Consider the following 22,002-nt stretch of genomic DNA (forward strand, 5'->3'; position numbering starts at 1 on the left):
ATAAGTTCTAATTATTTTTAAAGTGCTCTCGCTGTTTTTAAACCCAATGCCTAATTTTTACTATCCAGCTCGAGCCCCACGCTCTCGCGATTGTTGGTTCTCACCTTAGTTAATTTCCCACTCTCGTGGCAAAATCGTGTTAAACGACTTTTCACGCTTTTGTGATAAAGTTAATTAAATTTAGATTAAAAACTTCAGCCTAAAAGGTTATTTGAGAAAAAGGGTTTTCACCGGTTATTATTAAATCCCATCAAATAAAGTTGCTACATACCGATACCGGTAGTTTAGCCGGACATATTAAATAAAGCAGACACAAGGCATACACAGATCAACATTGTGGCAAACATGCTTATAACAATAAATGGGCAATAAAAATAATAATTCAATAAAAACCTGGAGATCGAAGTACAGAGTATAGCGATTCTTGGAGCACTTGAGCAGTCCTCCACAAGTCGGTAGGCTTTGCTTCTTCAATACAGATTACTACTTAAAATTAAATAAAGTGTAGTAGTTCCCCAGTGTAGGAAACTACTACTATGGCTAACTGGAAAACTAACTGGAAAACTAACTGGAAAAGGGAAAATATAAAAAGAATGGCGAATACAATAAGGCAACGGAAACAAGGTTGCTGGAAAGAAAGAAAAAATGCTGAATGCTAGAAAGCTGAAAATTAAATTGCAGAGCGTAAATGTCAAAGTAGGCGTCCTCAATTTTTCCCAATTGAGTCCTTTATATAGTGTCCATTAGGTCTTGGTTGTTGAGAAAATCAAGGAACACTTGGTCTTGAGAGAGGAATCCGTGGGAAAAGTTTGTTGGAGGAAATTTAGGCACGTTTGGGTGCCTGTTGCTGACTGCTTCAAAGCGCAGTTTGTGGCCGTGTGACGCTCGTCATGGGCCTGTGACGGTCGTCACAGTCTGGGTCGTGACGAGCGTCATGAATGTGTGCCGATCTTCACATTAGCAAAATCTGCATAATCTGTTTTTCTGGTTTTTCTGTGCTTTTTCACTTGTTTCTTCTTCTTTTTCTTCCTTTTCTTCATTTTGCTCTTTAGTACTTGGAGATTCAAATACCTGCAAAAACAACACGAATACTTGCGCAATAATCGGGATATTAATCGAGATGTTGTGATTTTAGGGTGTAAATTAAGGCAATTATCTGATGTGTTTTCGCGTTATCACCTCACTCCTTGAACCTAATCCTCACTCACTTGACTAATTCCTATAAAAGCAAGCTTGTTATTTCATTCAAGAATACCATTTTTTTCTCTTGCTAAAACTATAAAAAAATCAATAACTTGTTCGCTTATAGTTTAGTTCCTACATGAATTAAGCTACGTGAGTTTAGAGTAACATCATTTTTTTGCTGAGTTTGGTTCACCCTAAACTTATCTTCTTGCTACCTACATCCAAAGCTCGAATTGTCTACTAATTCTACTATGAATTTCACATTGAAATTCATAGATAGAAGAACTTAAGCCTTAAACCCTAACACAATAACATCAAAGTTCACATAAGGAGAAGAATGATAGAATTAAAAAACAACAAGTAAATAGAGAAGTTCAAACTCATCTAAACATTGTAGAACTTGGATTCATCGGACTAGCTCTGATCTTATAAGATATTCCTTCTCTCACCACTTGTTGGTTGCCATATTGTGCGCCTTGATTCTCTGAGTAACACCCCTTTACCAAATCCTTGAAAATGATGGTGGTCAGAGTTTAATTCCTTTTAAAAACAATTCTAAGGCTTGTTCAATTTATGAGTCTGACGAGGTATTTATGGATTTTGGTAGTGAGATTGTAGAAGAGAGGAAGACGAGGGAGGGTTATTTTGATGGTTTTGTTTCAAGGTTTGAGAATAGAGAAATAAAATAGGATTTTATTTAATTATTAGAGATAATTAAATAATTTTAATTATTTAGTAATTAATTAGAAATTTTAGTTATTAGAGATAATTTATAATAGTAAAAAAAATTATTAAATAATTATTAATTTAATTATTTAAATAAACTTTTAAATGCTAAATTTATTTAGAAAATAAAATAAATATTTGAGAATAATTTTGGGATTTTTAAAATAACTAAATCAATTGATATCAATCACGGTAATAATTTGTATAACATTTTGAATTAATAGTAATAATTTGGAAGTTAATAACAATAATAATATATATGATGTTAAAGATTGGTTTGAGAATATATTATAACCGCTAAGGAGCGTATTGGGGTACCGGGGGAGGAGGAAGCGACACTTTTGAAAAAAGAAGAAGAGAATTAGAGCTTTGGAGAGGGAGGAACGTCAAGAAATTGTAAAGCTTCGCTTAATGTAATGGGAGATTGCTATTGTGAGGTGATTTTTGACAGCATGATTACGAGGATTCTCTTACTCTCTCATAAGCGTCATGGATCCTTGTACGTTAATTTATTTTATGTGTTTTTATATTATGTGTGTTTGTGTTCCGTATGTCTGTGTTCTTGTATGTTATGTGTCACTGGCCTATGGTAATATCTCAAATGAGTTAATCTTGTAAAATTGTATAAAATACATATTATATCTATGATTGGAGTGATTTTGATTCAAGTTTGTTTGTTTGTTGAATCAATAATGTTGATTGATTGAAATTTTGGTGACCGAATGAGATTTGGGTAAATCTTTATTTTATTTACTGTTTTGTTAAATGGTTAAGTTTATTGATTGAAATTGGGTGATCTAATGAGATTTGAGAAAAATCCTTTTTGGTTACGGCTTTATGAAATTGGTGATTTTTGGACTCTATATTTTCTGTTAAACTTTAAAAAAAAAATGCTCTTTTTGAAAAAATATCAAAATTTGACAATGTAAAATTACTTTTCTATATATAATCACTTTTTTTTTTTAAGAAAAACACTTTTTTTATAAATATCACTTTTTCTTTAAAAAAAATGTTATATCAAAAATTAATTTTTTTTCCTTCAGGCTGGCATGGTGAATCGGAGAAGTCAAAAAATCGGAAAAAACTAAGTTAAAATAACTATTTTAAAAATTAATAATTATGGTGATAAAATCGAGTTAATAATCATTAAGATAAAATAATTATTTTAAAAATTAATATTTTTAATATTGAGTTAATAATCATTTTGATAATATCGAGTTAATAATTATTAAGGTAAAATAATTATTTTAAAAATTAATATTAATTTAAAAATTATTATTAACTTTGAGTTAATAATAATTATTAATATTGAGTTAATAATTATTTAGATAAATTAAGATAAAATAATTTTAAAAATTAATATTATTAGTATTTAGTTAAACATCAACCCCTATAGTTACACTAGAGTTATCACTCGTGAAAGTTACCCTTTGGAGACTCTTTTGGATCTTTTTGAATAATTTGAGTATTTTAGTGTTGTTTTGGCCTATAGAATAATATAACAACTTTGTTGAGGTGTATTGAAATTTGGGGTGATTATAAGTATTAAAAGTAATTATTTTGTTGTGATTAGTTTGGTGATTATATTGGTGTTCTTTTATTGACAATGTGTGGTTCGGATATGAAATTATTTTTGTGTGAATAATATTATAAATATATTTTTGGTGGATTTTGTTAAAAAATTTCTTTTGGTGAAATGCATGTTTTGCTTGTTCACGCTACCATGCATGCATATATTTTGGAGTACGTAGGACTTCGATTCAATGTGGCCTCAGATCCATTTGGTGGGACTGTTGGTTCAATTGAGACCAGAGGTGGGCCTCAGACCTATTTGGTGGGATCGTTGGTCTAGCTGAGAGACCAGAGGCGGGTCTTAATCTATTTGGTGGGGATCGTCGGTTCAAGTGAGGGACCGGAGACTGTGGATGAAATCAGTAACATGCCTATGATATTCACAAAAATTTGGTACCGGATACATATAGGTGAGGGAGTTGATGCATAATAGCATAAACATAAACACAATGGAATCCTATATAATCAAACCTCCAAATTCAAATCTCAACATTAGAAACACAAGAAGAACCTCATTTCATCAAACCTAGTAGAACAAAAACAACATAAACAACAACATTAACAACTACATAAACAACACCATATTATTTCAACACCAACAACAAAAACATAAACAAAATGGAAAATGAAGTTTACTGTAGATGCATGGGAAAAACGTTTATGCACCGAAAACGTGATGAATAATTAAAACATAGTTGTCAGAATCTTTGTCTTCCTCCTCGAAGGTTGTTAAGCAAAGAACAATGAAGTTGGTGTCAGATTCCTCCTCGACGGTACGTAAGCAAAGAACGATGGAGTTGGTGTCAGATTCCACCTCGACGGTACGTTAGCAAAGAACGATGAAGTTGGTTGAAAATGGTGTTGTTTCATTAGGGTTGAAAAAGGTGTGGTTTCGTTAGGGTTAAAAATGACGTTGTTTTTGCAGGGTTGAAAATGACGTTGTTTCGTCAGGGTTGAAAATAGCGCAGTTTCACCAATGAAAATGATAAAATGCAATTGAAGAGACAAGCTAGCTAGTTGTGTTTCTTTTAAGTGAATACGCCATTCCACCACGGTCGCATAAATCGACAATGGTGATATATGATTTACTTAATGAAATTTTATAAAAAGAAAACATATTTTAAGCATTTAAAAATAAATTAAAAATTAAAAAATATATCACAACTGTTGTATTAAACAACTGCGGTGATATATGATTTACATTAATGTAATTTTATAAAAAAAGCCCCAAGTTTAAAGCATTTAAACATAAAATTAAATTTGAAAAATATATCACAACCGTTATATTAAACAATCATAGTGATATCACTTTATAAAAATGAAAGACGCAACTAAAATACTGAAGAAATCACGAATTTGCTAGCACTGAGATTCGAGCTCATAAAAGATATAGGATATCACCACGGTTGTTCTAAATGACCGTCGTAATAAGTTAATAATTTTTAATTAAAAAACGTATATTTACGCGTGAATTTAGAGATATCACCACGGTCCTTCAAAGGATCGTGATAATGCAGACGTTGTTATATATATTTTTTTGTAGTAGTGACCCATTAACATCTCATTTATTCATCATTAAAATAGAAAAAAAATCAGCAATTAGAATACTTGACAAAATAAATCTATTGTCACGAAAAGAAATACCTTTAAATTTTACCTATTGTTTTGAAGAAAAAGAAAAATAAAACACCTTGAGCTTGAGCATTCACTACAACGAAAATCACATATTATTTCGAAGTGGATTGTATCTCGGTTACACAGACAAGGTAACGAAGGGCGGCATTATAACTTTTCAAAATAGTTTACAAAATAATTATATGAACAATTATATTTGAAAAATAAATTACACTAATTATTTTTTTTTTAGAATTTTGTAATTATATAAATAACCGAAATAATAGATAATTTAATTTATAAATAAAAAAGACACAACTTATAAAGAAATAAAAAACATAAACTGGATATGTTGGATTCAAGGAATATCCAAAAAAAAATTTCTCGATTATATTTTTAAACATATGATATTATAAAAAATAATAAATAAATAAAATATGACGCGTCTTAGTATTATACCTCATTTTGTTTTCTCATGAAATATATTATTTATAGTAGTAATTTTTTTTATGTATTTGAAGAAAAAAAATAGAAAAAGAAAATACATATCCTTGCCAATACAAAATAAAAGTCACACTCTTCATGAGACTACACTCTCTGGTGTTATTAAACTATAGACTCTAGCTGTAGCCTTCTCTGCCTGAATAAAAGAAAACAGAAAATCAATAACCATATCAGTACACAATAATGCATCACATGCATATTAAACAAAGAGAATTTTAGAAAAATGAAGTAACTAACCTCTTTCTCCCAATTTGTACGAATCGTAACGATGGTTAGCGAAGATACTTGGACTATGAGTGCACATATAATCCCCAACCACAGTCCCTACATTAAGTTCTTATCAGCAGTTTGAATGAAATGATCATGTTAATTTAAGTTTCTCAAAATTAGTTACAAGTTATTTTCTTACCATGCCACCTATGCGCAATGCAAAAGCCAATACAATTGCTAATGGAATTCCAACCAAATAGTATGATCCCATATTCACATAAGCACCAATTTTCTGCCAACCACATCCTCTAGCATTACCTGAAAGAACACATTGTAGTCCATCTAGGAAGGTTGATAACGCGAGAATCGGCATCATTTTTGCAATATATTGGACAACTTCTACTTCATTGCTATAAGCATAGCCCCATATATTGCGGAAAAATATCATTGCCGCTCCAATTAAGAAGCTCTCGATCATTGTAATCACAACGACGACGAACACAGCCAAACGTGCAGCCCACGGATGACCAGCACCAAGTTCATTTGATACGCGAATGCTGCAAAAATTGATCACACCCTATTGAAACCACACTCGCGCACGCACCACACACACACCAAAGTGAGGCAATTTCATATATGTATACTAACCTTACAGCTCCACTGAGTCCAAGAGGAATCATCCAAGCAGCTGATATTGTGTTCAAGCTGAAAAACCGAGTCGTCAATAACAATATTGTCAACTGTCAAGTATGTTTATCAAAATTGTAAAGATTGAATCAAATAATAACCAACCAGATAGATAGCACTGATGTTTCCAACTTCGGATTAGGAAGAAGACCAGAAATGATAACAATAGATTCAAATGACCACAGTTCCAAGCTGTTTATCATGATTTGATGAGATTAGAAAAAGGATACAGTACATGAGAATCACAACAAAAAAAAATTGAAGTCATTTTGGTCCTTAATTGTATGAGGCAGTGTCACGATAGCCCTTAAGTGTATCAAAATTACTTCTAAACCTCACTCCGAAGTTTGTAATTTTGACACATTCAGATACTACACTAGTGACAATGCTCCATGCATTTAAGAATCAGAATGATTATTTACTCAAAAGTAAACATTATGTAGTATATACCAAACCATAATAGTTGAAGGAGTTGCAATCCTAAGAAACATTGGAATATTGTGAAGTGCTTCTTTGGAAAATCCAGTCCAAGTTTTTTTACATGAAGGAGAAAACTTAACATATAGTGAAAGCATAGTAACATTCAGCCAATAAGATATAGAATTTGCTAGAGCAGCACCCCTGCCTCCAAGTCCAGATTTGAAAACCAAAATCCAACACAAAAGAGCATGGAGTAAAGTTATGACAGCAGAGATAAACATCATCGGAAACACAATATTTTGTGTCTGTAAGAATCTGTTGAGGCATTGTATAAGACCATAAGCAAAAATGCTCGGAACCATTAACTTAGCATAGTTACCAGCTTCTATAGAAATTTCAGGATCTTGGCCAAGGAAAATGAGAATGGATTTTGTGTTTATCCAAATAATTGATATTGGAATGCTAGCAGTCATTAGAATCAAAATTGCTCTTTGCATGTGTATGCCTAACAATCTGTACTGCTTTGCTCCATATGATTGACCACATAATGTGTCCAATGCACTTGCCAATCCTACCTGTACCATACTCAAAACTATGAAAAATAATACCTAAACATGATAGCTATAACTTGTCAATAATTTTCAAGTAAGAAGGGAAAGAAATGAAACTAACCATTACATTGAAACCAGTGGCAGTGGCAAAAGCAGTGGCTACGGAAGCACCAGCCAGAGGCAATTCACCAACATGTCCTACAAACATAATAGCTATAACTTGTAGGCTATAATTTAAGAGGCTTACAAATACTAATGGTCCTGCTAACCATAAAACCTTGATCACTTCTTCAATAACTTTTGTTTTTTCTCTTTGGTTTTTTGAGATTTGGTGTTCTATTTCCATCACTCTTAATCTTTCAGCAGAAAATGGTATAATTATGATTCAATGTACGATGAAATCCACACGTTCAAGTCACCATGGTGTTATCGTTGGACCAAAATTTAATTCTTAAAAATATAAAATAGAAATTCAAGTTATGAATAGTGTGATCTCAATTTAAACTAGACAAATTCGATACAAACTATTTTTCGTTACATACTATTTTTACGTTACAAACTATAAATATAAAATATATATATATATATATATATATATATATATATATATATATATATATATATATATATATATATATATATATATATATATATATATAGCCGATCAATAAGATACCGGAAAAAATATATACTCTTGACCGACATATAGATACCGAAAAAAACATATATATATATATATATATATATATATATATATATATATATATATATATATATATATATATATATATATATATATATATATATATATATATATATAGATTCTTAACCGATCAGAAAGATTTTAAACATATATAGAGATATTTGGTCGATTAAAATCTTTTAGAGAGAATATATATATATATATATATATATATATATATATATATATATATATATATATATATATATATATATATTTGATTCCTCGAAGATTCCGAAAGAATATATATATCATTTTGATGAATAAAATATATATATATATATATATATATATATATATATATATATATATTCTTCTAGAATCTTATCGATAGATTAAGAATCTAGAATCTTTTCGGTCGGCCAAAAATATATATATAATTTACCTCACTTGCAATGGCATATAGTCATAGCCGCCTTAGCTTAGTCTTTCAAAAATATAACAGCATAATTTTGATTTTAAATTTGTCTTACAGGTAAGATATCTCATTTCTTTAAACATGTTAACCCTTTACATAGATGTGCAATTCCCGTATGTTCATAAGACAAATGAAAGTCCTATGATATATATAAAGAACAGTGCATTTTGTGTTGGAGAGTTGGGGAAATATGTTGGCGATTCAAATTTGAAGTATCCTATTCATGCTACCCATTTTATTGATATACATTAATCTTACTCTTATTTTAGGTTAGCTTGTAGAGGTATGCTTATTTGATTGTTTATGTTAATCAATATTATCTGATGTATTCAGTTTTTAAAGTTATAGCATATTGTACCTCTAATTTTTTGTTTTCTAATTAAATGTATTCTTATTGGATGTTGTCTATTTGTTTTTATTATGTTTTATTGGATTTTGTTCATGTAGCACTACCTAAAGTTAACTTGAGAAAAATAAAAATATTGTGTTATATATATATATATATATATATATATATATATATATATATATATATATATATATATATATATATATATATATATATATATATATATATATATATATAAAGGAGTGTTTATTAAAAAAAATGGTGCCTAATGATGACTTATGACAGCTCTTTTAACAAAGAGCGCTTTATAATAATGCTTTACGTCAACACTTTTATCAAAAAATTTATCTAAAATGGACTTACGCCACCACCCTTAACAGAAAATTCTTCCTAAAAGGTATTTAAGTCAACGCTTAGTAACAAAAAGCACCGCCTAATGATGATTTATGCCAGCGTTTTTAGTAGAAAACACTGCATAATGATGTCTTATGCCAACACTTTTATCAAAAAGTGTTGCCTAAAGAGAACTTGCGCCATCGCTTTTAACAGAAAAACACCGCCTAAAGTGCACTTAAGCCAACGCTTATTAACAAAAGGTGTTGCCTAATGATGGCTTCCTGGAGCTAGCAGAAATGTACCTGAGTGCATCACACGTTCGAAGATACAACAGAGTCGCCATCGAACTTTATTTATTTCCGAAGGAAAGGGAAAACATCGATAAAACCCGGGGGAAAGAGAAAAAAGTAAGGAAGTTGGTTATGTAAGGGGAATGTATTAACATCCCTCACATCTGTTATACTCAATGGAAACCGTTTTGATTGTTCTTTTCTCGGATGAGTGTTACTATCTAAAGGTTACTCGTGAAAGGAAAATGGGAAAAAGAAAATAATAGATAAAGTGTTAGGTGAGGATTATGGCACTCGTGCCTAGGTATTCTTATAGTGCAATAAGGAATTCAAAGCTCCGTAGTTCATAGAACTAAAGGGGGGAGATTAAAGAAGAGATAGAATGAAAATATGAAGGTGAAGGAAGATAAATGTGGTTGCCAAGGATTCACATCCTCGTGCCTATGTACTCTTATTGTACAATGAGAAAGTCAGAGCTCCGTAGTTCGTGGAACTAGGACGGACAAAGAAAGGAATGAAGGTGAGAAAAACAAGAAAGGGGGGGGGTTTGAATTATTTTGAAAATAAGCGCTTTTTCAAAATGAAAATCACACAAGTATTTTATACTGGTTCGCTTATAACACAAAGCTACTCCAGTCCACCCGGCCAAGGTGATTTCGCCTTCAACAAGGACTTAATCCACTAATCTTGAAAGATTGTTTACAATCAACGTCTAAGAGAAAGATCTCTTAGTCCTCTCAAGTATACAGACTACGCAGAGTCACTTGAGGAAAATAAAACAATAGATGAAAGCTTATGTAATCTAGAGTGCTTCTAAGATAAGCAAATATTACAACAGTAAGAACAAAGTGTCTCACGTACTAAGCAAAAGCTTCGTGAAGATTTGAGAGAATAAAATGTGTTTTTGTGTGTTGATGTTTCAGTAAAATCTTATTGTATGCTCAATGTTGATTTGCAGTCCTTTATATAGAAGAGAAGGATCCGTTGAAAAATCATAGCAGATAATAACTCTTGAATAATAATTAGTGCCATAACTTATGTTGCTTGTTGCCAAAACAACTTTCTCTTCTTGAATGACTACTTTCCAAAAATAGTTCCTTTTCATTTGAATTTGGAGTTAACGTCTCTTTCTGTATTAGGAAATCCATTTCCATAACTTTATTTGAAGTTAACGTTACTCTTCCTTATTTAGCAATTCCATAATCAGAGTCTTCGTGTTTCTGGAGATCTTGGAATCTTGCTATCTAACTTCTGATGTTGATCTCTTTTGAGTTCTGATGGTTTCTTCAGATAGCGCTGAGAGTTTCTGGAGTTTGACATACCGTTGTTCAGAGTCAGAACTTCTAGAGCGTACTTCTTGTTCAGATGCTTCTGATATTTTGCTGTTTTGCTCAGAGTTAGACTTTCTTGAACGTGTTTCTACTTCAGATGCTTCTGGTCTTCTGATAATTTGTATCTGATATGATTATGTATCTGATGATTTCTTCCTTCTTTCCTTAGAACCCTGCACACTTAGAAACTTTTCGTTAGGGTGCCATTTTTGGTTTCATCCTTTGTTATCATCAAAATCATGGAATCTGTTGTAGAACAATTTTTGTTCTTACAATCTCCCCCTTTTTGATGATGACAAAACAAACTTAATTAGCAGATGAAACATAAACAATATCAGATCAGATAGACAAGAGCTCCCCCTGAGATAGGCTAGGGAGTTCAGAAGTTCTTACCAGAGCTTCCAAGCAATGAGGTTTCTTGATACCTTCTGCAATTTCTTAAGTTTAGAGTTAGATAAATTAATTTTTAAGAAAAATATGTTGCAGAGTGCTTAAGGTATTTAGACATTATTTTCATCAGAGCTATTAATGACTTCTCCCCCTTTTTGTCAGAATAAAAAAGACATAGCAAAAATAATAATTCAAGAGAAAAACATTGTATTCAGATAAAAAAGCAACAGAGGCAAAAGGAACAAGTAAACATCAGAAACAAGGAAAGCAAAGCAACAGGCAAACAAAATCCTAAGTGCCTAGGGGTTTGGAGGCGGAGGCATTCTCTGAAGCAATAGAGCTAACATGTTCTGAATGTTGTCGTTGACAGAGTCTTGTTTATCCATTCTGGCACGGAGTTCCTTCTGATCGTTTTTGAGTTCTTCAAGCGTCTGGAGAACCATAGGGATAACAGATGAGGACTCCCCCTGAGTCAGAGCCTGCTGTGCTTCAGCAGCGGCCTTTGCCTCAGCTTCGGCAGCAGCAGCAGCATCGGCCAGAGCTTTAGCTTCAGCTTCCTTTGCCCTTTCTTCCTCTAGCCTTCTGGCTTCTTCTTCAGCTTCTCTTGCTAGTCTCTCTTCCTCCAGCCTTCTGGCTTCAGCTTCTCTTGCAAGTCTTTCCTGGAGTCTTGCCTCAGCATCTCTGATGTAGCCATTTCTGACTTGTTCAGAGATGTTCTTCAGTTTAAAAGCCTCAGAGGTCATCCAGCCAATGACTCTGTTCCAGTGTGTCCTTACAGAGTCAGGATCATCACTGACTTCAGAGTTAATGGTCAGAGACTTGACCTTTTGTACTGAAGCCCCTGTGAACAACATTATGGCTTCCTCAAGGGTAGGTATAGAAAGGTCAGTTTCAGAGGTATGAGGTGGAGAGGTTGGAGGGCTGAGGTTTAGTGTTAGAGGTTCAGGTTCAGCTTCTGGTTCAGGTTCAGCTTCAGGTTCAGGTTCAGCTTCAGGTTCAGCGGAGGTGTTTGGAGGGGTGATATCAGAGGTGTGGAGGTCAGAGGGTTGAGTTTCAGAAGGTTGGTCTTCAGAAGGAATGTTGGTTGTTTGTTCTGGGGGAGGTGAAGTTGCTTCAGATTGTGTTGGTTGTTGTGAAGCAAGGTTTTGAGCCTGAATTTGGGCTAGGGTTGGAGAGTTAGGGTCAGAGTATTCTGGGTCAGAGGAGAGTTCAAGGTATGGAGGTGATTCTGGGGCTGAAGATGATGAAGAGGAAGTGGTTTGGCTCATTTCTTTAGTTTCAGATAGAGGTAGTGATGTATGAGCAGGATTAACATTTGGTGGAGGTTGTGAGGCTCTGGTTGTAGAAGGTGGGGTTTCAGAGGATGTGTATATAGGTGGTGTTGGGAGAGGATTAGAAGAAGCCATAAGTTGTTCAGAGGGAATAGAGGGAGCAGACGTACCAGTAGTTACTTGCAGAGGCGCTGGAGATCTGGTTCCAGAAGTTTCTCCTATCCTTGCTCTCTTTGCCTTTGAAGACTTATTCTTAGAGGGACCTCTTTTGAATCTGACTAAGTCTTCTTCTGAATCTAGACAATCGTCCAATCTGAATTCAGATATGTTGACTCCTTCATCCTTCAGACGTTCCATGTAGAAGAGGATAGCGTCTCTGGGTTCATTCTTGAAGAACCTTGCAAGACCATGGGGCAGCTTCCTCTTATCTTTCAAAGAGTCCCAGGAGGTGTCCAGCGTGGGTCTGACTTGAATCTCTTTCAAGATTCCCATACTCTTGAGATTTCTGGCATTCAGAGGTCTCCCAGTATCTATCGCCAGATCTTCCATCAGCTTGTTCTTCTCCAGATGATCTACCAGCCCATTTTCGATGAAAACATCAGACAGAAGTCTTCCCAGAGGGATGTAGGCTCTGGGCTTCATGTTGTTTCTTGTCTCCCTTACAGAGTCTCTGAGATATCTGAAGAGTAGTGCAGGAAGGCAGAGCTTCACACCCTTGTGAATGCAATACAGAATGCACTTCTGATCTGTATTGATATAGTCAGAGGAGTTTGATGCTGGGCGATGATGAATGGTTCCCAGAATGATCTTGAGCCATACTCGGAGGTTCTGATGAAGTTCTTTGTTCTTTGATGGATTGCCTTCAGTGTTTTGTTTGAAAATGGTTGGGTTGATTTCTTCAGCAATGCGCCTTGACCTAGGGTTGATGTTGTAAATCCTTTTTCCTCCATCTTTCTCCATGTTCAGTAAAGAAGCAATTGACTTTTCAGTAATCACTATCTTTACCCCCAATACGTAGGAGACGATGAAATGGTCATCAGCGTCTGCAAATCTCCAGAATTCTTTGATGAGATTTGGGTAAACAGGGCCATAAAGCCTTTGGAAGTAGTTTTCCCACCCTTGTTTACGGAGTTCTTGAGTAAGATCTACTCCATTTCTCTTCATGTTGTTGAAGTCAACAAGAGATTCACACAAAACTTCCAGTCCCTCAAAGGGAGTTGCTAGGTTTATATGGGGTTCACGATCAAGAACATGGGGTTCCTTGTACACTGGAGTAATGGAGACTCCTGTAACCGTTGGAGTTGGAATGCTAGAACTTTGGGCAGTGGTGTTGGATTCCATTTGTTGAGAAAAGTTGAAAACTTGTTGTTGTTGAGCATCCATAGTTGATGAAGAAGGAGATGAAGATGAATAGTTTGTAGAAATGCTTCAGAGAGGGTTTGAGAGTGAGTGAGAGTGATAAGTGTGTGAAATGTGAGAAAAGTGTTTAAATACCCTAAATGAAAACACATGCAAAACGACACTCAATTCAGCGTTGGCACAAAACACAAGTTAGCACGCTTGGGGAAAAATGATTAAAGCTCATTAATGAATGTCTAATCCCAACAGTATGCACACTGCTCGAGGAGATCTTAAACGTTTGCCCTTTGATTTTCTTCTGGACAGCTGTCTAGAAGTTCTAGGGTTAGACGCTAAGTGCTCCACGTGTTTTGTTGTATCTGATCTTCAGGAATACCAAAGGATTGGTTCCTGGAGATTTCTAACTCAGATATCTTCTTAACTGGTAGAAGTATCAGAGTCAGAGGCAGAAGCACATTTGTTTATGTCAGAGTCTCATTTTACATCTTCAGAGCCACATTTCAATCAGGGCAATTTTGAATGTTCAGATTTTCTAAGATAAAAAGAAATCTATCTTCAGCTAGAGGCTTAGTAAAGATATCTGCCCATTGATGATCTGTATCAATGAACTTCAATGTTACTATCCCTTTCTGAACATAGTCTCTGATAAAATGATGTTTTATTTCAATGTGTTTAGCTCTGGAATGTAGAATGGGATTCTTACTTAGACAAATGGCAGCAGTATTATCACAGAAGATAGGAATGTTACTCTCGAAGATTTGCAGATCTTCTAACTGATTCTTCATCCAGAGCATCTGAGTTGTACACAGTGATGCTGAGATATATTCTGCTTCTGCAGTAGATAGAGCAATAGTTGATTGTCTCTTACTAGCCCAGGATATCAGATTATTTCCCAGAAGCTGGCAATTTCCAGATGTGCTTTTTCGTTCTAGTCTATCTCCTGCATAATCTGCATCACAGTAACCCGAAAGTCTATACTCTGATGTTTTCTCATACATCAGGCCCAGGTTAGGAGTTCCTTTCAGATACTTGAGAATTCTCTTAACTGCTGTTAAATGAGATTCTCTAGGATCTGATTGGAATCTGGCACAGAGACAGACACTAAAGAGAATATCAGGACGAGTAGCAGTCAGATAGAGAAGAGAGCCTATCATACCTCGATAGAGCTTCTGACAAACCTTTTTGCTTACTTCTTCCTTTTCAAGAATGCATGTTGGATGCATGGGAGTTTTTGCAGAGTTGCAGTCTGCCATGTCAAATTTCTTCAGAACATCTTTAATGTATTTGCTTTGATGAACGTATGTGACTTCTGAAGTTTGGTTAATTTGAATTCCCAGAAATAACTTTAGTTCTTGCATTAAGCTCATTTCAAATTCTGCCTGCATTAACTCAGAGAATTCTTGACAAACAGAGGCGTTAACTGAACCAAAAATAATATCATCAACGTATATCTGGCATATCATGAGATCATTGTTAAGGTTCTTACAGAAGAGTGTGGAGTCAACTTTCCCTCTGATAAAATTGTGTTCCAGAAGAAAATTGCTTAAACGTTCATACCAAGCTCTGGGAGCTTGTTTAAGTCCATATAAAGATTTTTTAAGTTTAAAAACATGTTCTGGAAAATTTGGATTTTCAAAACCTGGAGGTTGGTTGACATACACTTCTTCTGAAATATAACCATTAAGAAATGCGCTCTTGACATCCATTTGATATAATTTAATAGAATGATTAATAGCAAAAGATATAAGAAGACGAATAGATTCTAACCTTGCGACTGGAGCAAAGGTTTCATTATAGTCAATTCCTTCTTGTTGACTGTAACCTTGAGCTACCAGTCGAGCTTTATTTCTGACGACTTCTCCTTTCTCATTCAGTTTGTTTCTGAATACCCATCTGGTTCCAATAACATGAGTGCCTCTGGGCTTTGGAACAAGATCTCAGACATCATTCTTTGTGAATTGATCTAATTCTTCTTGCATGGCTGAAACTCAGTCGTTATCTTGAAGTGCTTCATCACAGGACGTAGGCTCAATCAGAGACACTAGTCCTAGAGGAATATCTTCAGAGGTCCTGAAGGTAGATCTGGTTCTGACAGGTTCGTCTTTGTTTCCCAGAATCAAATCTTTGGATACATTGATACGACTTTTAACTTTCTTTGGGATTTCTGGGGATTTAATTTCTTCAGAGTTCTGAGTAACAGTTGCTTCTGGAGCTTTATCAGATCCTGCAAGAGTGATTTCTAAATCTGCAAATTTTTCAACTAGCTTTGACTTTTCAGGGTCAAGCTTATCATCAAATCTGACATGAATTGATTCTTCCACAATTTTGGTTTCTGTGTTGTATACTCTGTAGCCCTTAGAACGTTCTGAGTATCCTAACATAATACCTTTCTGTGCTTTGGAATCAAACTTGTTTAGATGTTCTTTAGTGTTTAAGATAAAGCAAGAACATCCAAAAGGATGAAAATATGAAATGTTTGGTTTTCTTCCTTTACACAGTTCATAGGGAGTCTTTTCCAGAATAGGTCTTATAGAGATTCTATTCTGAATGTAACACGCTGTATTTACAGCTTCTGCCCAAAAATGCTTTGCCACATTAGTTTCATTGATCATGGTTCTGGCCATCTCTTGGAGTGTCCTATTCTTCCTCTCTACAACTCCATTTTGTTGTGGAGTTCTAGGGCAGGAGAAATCATGGGATATTCCATTAGAGTCAAATAATTCCTCAAAATCTTTGTTTTCAAATTCTCCACCATGATCACTTCTGACTCTAATAATTTTAGAGTCAAATTCTTTTTGCACTTTGGAGCAGAAACTAGTGAATACAGAGTGAGACTCACTCTTGTGCTTTAGGAATTTCACCCATGTTCAGCGGCTGTAATCATCAACAATGACTAGTCCATACTTCTTTCCATTGACTGATGTTGTTTTCACAGGACCAAATAAGTCAATGTGGAGAAGTTCCAGAGGCTTAGAGGTAGAAACAACATTTTTCTTTTTAAAGGATGTTTTTGAAATTTTTCCTTTCTGACATGCTTCACACAGACCATCTGAAGAAAACTTCAGTTTAGGTAGGCCTCTGACTAACTCGAGTTTATTTAGCTGAGAAAGTTTCCTCATGCTAATGTGGCCCAAGCGTCTATGCCAAACCCATTGCTCTTTATGAACAGACATCAGACATTTAACATTTTGTTCTTTTAAATCAGAAAGATTAATTTTATAAATGTTGTTTTTCCTCTTGCCTGTGAAAAGGACAGAGTCATCGTTCTGATTAATGGCTTTACATGTCTTTTGATTAAAGATTACATCATAACCGTTATCACTTAATTGACTTATGGATAACAAGTTATGCATTAATCCTTCTACGTAAAGGACATCAGATATAGAGGGAAGAGTACAATTACCAATAGTTCCGGAGCCTCTGATCCTTCCTTTCTGATCTCCTCCGAAGCCTACAAATCCAGCGTCTTTAAGTTCCAGACTTTGGAACATAGACTTTCTTCCCGTCATGTGTCGCGAGCATCCAGAGTCCAGGTACCATGACTGGTGTCTGAACTTTGCTGCATAGGATATCTCTTCAGATTCTTCATCTGAGCTGCTCCTGGATGTGGTAGCCATAAGTGCTACATTGGCCTGTTCATCAGAGTCAGAATCTGATGATCCAGATTCACTATCATCCCAGGTAGCCATTAATCCTTTCTTTGTCCTGAAGGTATTTTTCTTGAAGCTTTCTTTTCTAGAATTATCTTTCTTTAGCTTGGGGCATTCATTCCTGTAGTGACCTGTTTCTTTACATTCATAACAAGTAATATCTTTGTTAGTTTTACCTTTTGAGGTTGATTCTGATCGATCCCCTCTGGGTCTTGGTCTTCTGAAGTTGTTGTTCCTCTTTTTCCAGAGTTGTTTAACTCTTCTGGTCAGGAGGGACAATTCTTCTTCATCATCAGAATCTTCTGGTTCAGAGTCATCATTATCTTTAGTTTCTGCCTGGAGAGCTTTGGTTCTGTCAGGTTTGCGTCTTTCAGATCTGGACTTTAATGCTACGGACTTGTTCCTTTTCTGAGGCTCATCTTCCTCTAGTTCTATCTCATGGCTTCTGAGGGAACTGACAAGTTCTTCAAGACTGATATTGTTCAGATCCTTTGACAGCTTCAGAGCAGTAACCATGGGTCTCCACTTCTTTGGCAAGCTTCTGACTATCTTTTTGACATGGTCTGCAGTTGTGTATCCTTTGTCTAGAACCTTGAGACCTGCAATCAGAGTTTGGAATCTAGAGAACATTGCATCTATAGCTTCATCATCTTCCATTTTGAAAGCTTCATATTTCTGGATAAGCGCTAGAGCCTTTGTCTCTTTGACCTGAGAGTTTCCTTCATGAGTCATCCTCAGAGAGTCAAGTATGTCTTTGGCTGTTTCTCTGTTGGTGATCTTTTCATACTCGTTGTAAGATATAGCATTGAGGAGTATGGTTCTGGCCTTGTGATGATTTTTGAGAACTCGCTTCTGATCATCTGACATCTTACTTCTGGGAACTTCAGCTCCATCCTCTGTGACAGGAGGTTTGTATCCATCTGTGACAATGTCCCAGAGATCAGCATCATAGCCTAGAAAGAAACTTTCAATTCTATCTTTCCAGTAATCAAATTTCTCTCCATCAAAGACAGGAGGCTTAGCATTGTAACTATCCTTTTCATTTGTGTGGGCCATAGTTTTTCTCGTTCTGGATCTCTCTACACTGTTAAGTGTTTGATTAGAAAATCAATAACAGAGTCGGAGCTCTGATACCAATTGAAGGTGAGAAAAACAAGAAAGGGGGGGGGGGGGGGGGGGGTTTGAATTGTTTTGAAAATAAGCGCTTTTTCAAAATGAAAATCACACAAGGATTTTATACTGGTTCGCTTATAACACAAAGCTACTCCAGTCCACCCGGCCAAGGTGATTTCGCCTTCAACAAGGACTTAATCCACTAATCTTGAAAGATTGTTTACAAACAACGTCTAAGAGAAAGATCTCTTAGTCCTCTCAAGTATACAGACTACGCAGAGTCACTTGAGGAAAATAAAACAATAGATGAAAGCTTATGTAATCTAGAGTGCTTCTAAGATAAGCAAATATTACAACAGTAAGAACAAAGTGTCTCACGTACTAAGCAAAAGCTTCGTGAAGATTTGAGAGAATAAAATGTGTTTTTGTGTGTTGATGTTTCAGTAAAATCTTATTGTATGCTCAATGTTGATTTGCAGTCCTTTATATAGAAGAGAAGGATCCGTTGAAAAATCATAGCAGATAATAACTCTTGAATAATAATTAGTGCCATAAATTATGTTGCTTGTTGCCAAAACAACTTTCTCTTCTTGAATGACTACTTTCCAAAAATAGTTCCTTTTCATTTGAATTTGGAGTTAACGTCTCTTTCTGTATTAGGAAATCCATTTCCATAACTTTATTTGAAGTTAACGTTACTCTTCCTTATTTAGCAATTCCATAATCAGAGTCTTCGTGTTTCTGGAGATCTTGGAATCTTGCTATCTAACTTCTGATGTTGATCTCTTTTGAGTTCTGATGGTTTCTTCAGATAGCGCTGAGAGTTTCTGGAGTTTGACATACCGTTGTTCAGAGTCAGAACTTCTAGAGCGTACTTCTTGTTCAGATGCTTCTGATATTTTGCTGTTTTGCTCAGAGTTAGACTTTCTTGAACGTGTTTCTACTTCAGATGCTTCTGGTCTTCTGATAATTTGTATCTGATATGATTATGTATCTGATGATTTCTTCCTTCTTTCCTTAGAACCCTGCACACTTAGAAACTTTTCGTTAGGGTGCCATTTTTGGTTTCATCCTTTGTTATCATCAAAATCATGGAATCTGTTGTAGAACAATTTTTGTTCTTACAAGGAAGACTGGATATAATTGGTGTTTGTGGTGTTTGAACCAAATGAATAAGGTAACATGAAATTGGTTGAAGTGAAAGGGTGGTGTAGAGTGATATTGAATTGATTGAAGGGAAAATTGGTGTTTGAACTGGATAATGATGTTTGAACCGAAAGAAGAACTTAAAGTGTAATGGCAATTTGTTTGATGTGGATGTTTAAACTGGATAATGACTGGATTGTGGTGTTTGAACCAAAAATTAGTATGAATGTAGTGTTTATACCAAGGGTTGTATGAATGTGGTGTTTGCACCAATGAAATGGTGTTTAAACCAAAAGATGGGTCAAAAGTGGTGTTTTAACCAGATCATGGTGTTTAAACCAAAAGGTGGAGGATAATGTGGTGTCTAAACCGGATGGTGGTGTTTGAACCTGAAAAATGGTGTTTGAACCAAGGTATTGGTGTTTAGACTTGAAGTGTGATGTTTAAATCAAAAGGTCGATGTCTAAAAGGGTTTATGCCAATGAAATGGTAATGGTGCTAAACCAAAGTAAGGGCAACAATGTCTAAACCAGGCACAGTTATTCAAACTGAAGCAATGCAATGGTGTTTAAACCTGAAGAAGGTGACTGGAGATGTTTTTTAAACTGAAAACAATGAAATAGTGTTTAAACTAACAAAGATAACTGAAGATAATGTTTAAAATTAAAGGGACACATAAGTAGATTGGAAGACCAAAGTAGCTTGAATAGCATTGAATAATTGAGGTGCTTGCATGGAGAAAACTTGTCAATTATTGGATTCGAATAACACTAAAGTATATGAATAAAGGTGAATACGATGAGAAAATGGGTCATTTGTCTCGTACCTAAAGATATTCAGAATGAGGATAGGAATGCTTCACTCTCACCCCTTCTCTATTGCTTAAGGCTCGTGTCATGTAATCCTTATCATAACTTACAAGTTGCTAAAGAAGATTTTGATTGTTGCTCTTTATGATGAAGTCTTGAATTGTTTATATGCTTTCCTGAAGGAGACCTTATCAGTTATCTGATTCGAATTGCACTAAAGTCCATGAACAAAAGCGAATACCTTGAGCAACTGGGTCACTCGTCTCATACCCAAAGATACTTTAAACAAGGGTAGGAATGCTCCCTCTCATCATTCGCCGTTACTTAAGGCTCATGGTGTGTAACTCTAATCGTGATTGACAAGTGTTGATAGAAGATTCTGATTATTGATTCTGATGATGCAATGTTTCTTGTGAAGAGAGACTTGATAATAATTTTATTCAAATTGTGCTAAACTCTATGAATAGAGGTGAATATGATGAGCAATTGGGTTATTTGTCTCATGCCCAAAGATATTCAGAATGAGGATAGGAATGTTCCACTCTCACCATTCTCTATTGCTTAAGGCTCATGGTGCATAACTTGAATCATGATTGGAAAGTGTTGATACCTTTGTTGTGCTTGAATAATATTCCACTATGTCTGCAATGTCAAGGCCTTGTACTGATTTGAAGTCTTAAACTCTTGATCTTGAATCTTAAGGCCTTGAGCTCCTGAGATCCAATACAGTTTGAACACAAAGGACTTGCCCTATCAAGTGATCAAGGGTCTTTTGATCCTTTGAACGGGCTTATGGAATTGAGCATAGTGAAAAGGATTTGGTTGATCAAAGTAAATGTTGATCAACACACAATCAGTGGGAAAGGATCAACTGAATTATGTACAACTTAATGGATTAATCAGTCAAACTAAATCAACTGATTCTAATCAAAATCCTAAACTAGGGGAGTATGCAATGGTTAAGGTGCAATCAAACAAAGAAATCAACATCAATATTTACATGAGGAACAAATGACCAAAAGGTCAATTAAACCTAAATGGACAAGATTAAATATAATCAATTAAATCCTAAATAAGGAATTAAGATCCTAAACATGGAAGAAAAAATCAAAATGTGATCAATAATCATCATGCAATTTACAAATTTCTCATGTGCATTAACATCTAATCCTAAATCAAAACTAATAATAATCACATTTTTTATTCATTTTTCCAACAATCAATTAATCCTAATTAGCTAAATCATGTTAACAAAACTAACTAAATTCTACTAATTAATTTCATGTCAAAGTTATGAACAAACATTAAAAACTATCAAACAAAAATCAA

General features: G+C 34.7%; 1 protein-coding gene across 1 annotated transcript; it reads right to left on the bottom strand.

Annotated features, from left to right (window-relative positions):
* Positions 1-5,606: 5,606 nt before the first annotated feature.
* Positions 5,607-7,997, bottom strand: LOC127115420 (protein DETOXIFICATION 16). The gene is made up of 7 exons (XM_051046975.1): positions 7,591-7,997; positions 6,949-7,493; positions 6,604-6,690; positions 6,460-6,516; positions 6,011-6,368; positions 5,839-5,925; positions 5,607-5,737 (listed from the first exon to the last, which is right to left on the bottom strand). Exons 1-7 carry the CDS (start codon positions 7,813-7,815, stop codon positions 5,678-5,680), a joined length of 1,419 nt encoding a protein of 472 aa, XP_050902932.1. The 5' UTR covers positions 7,816-7,997; the 3' UTR covers positions 5,607-5,677.
* Positions 7,998-22,002: the final 14,005 nt, after the last annotated feature.

Source organism: Lathyrus oleraceus, chromosome 1, assembly GCF_024323335.1.
Source record: "Lathyrus oleraceus cultivar Zhongwan6 chromosome 1, CAAS_Psat_ZW6_1.0, whole genome shotgun sequence".
NCBI lineage: Eukaryota > Viridiplantae > Streptophyta > Magnoliopsida > Fabales > Fabaceae > Lathyrus > Lathyrus oleraceus.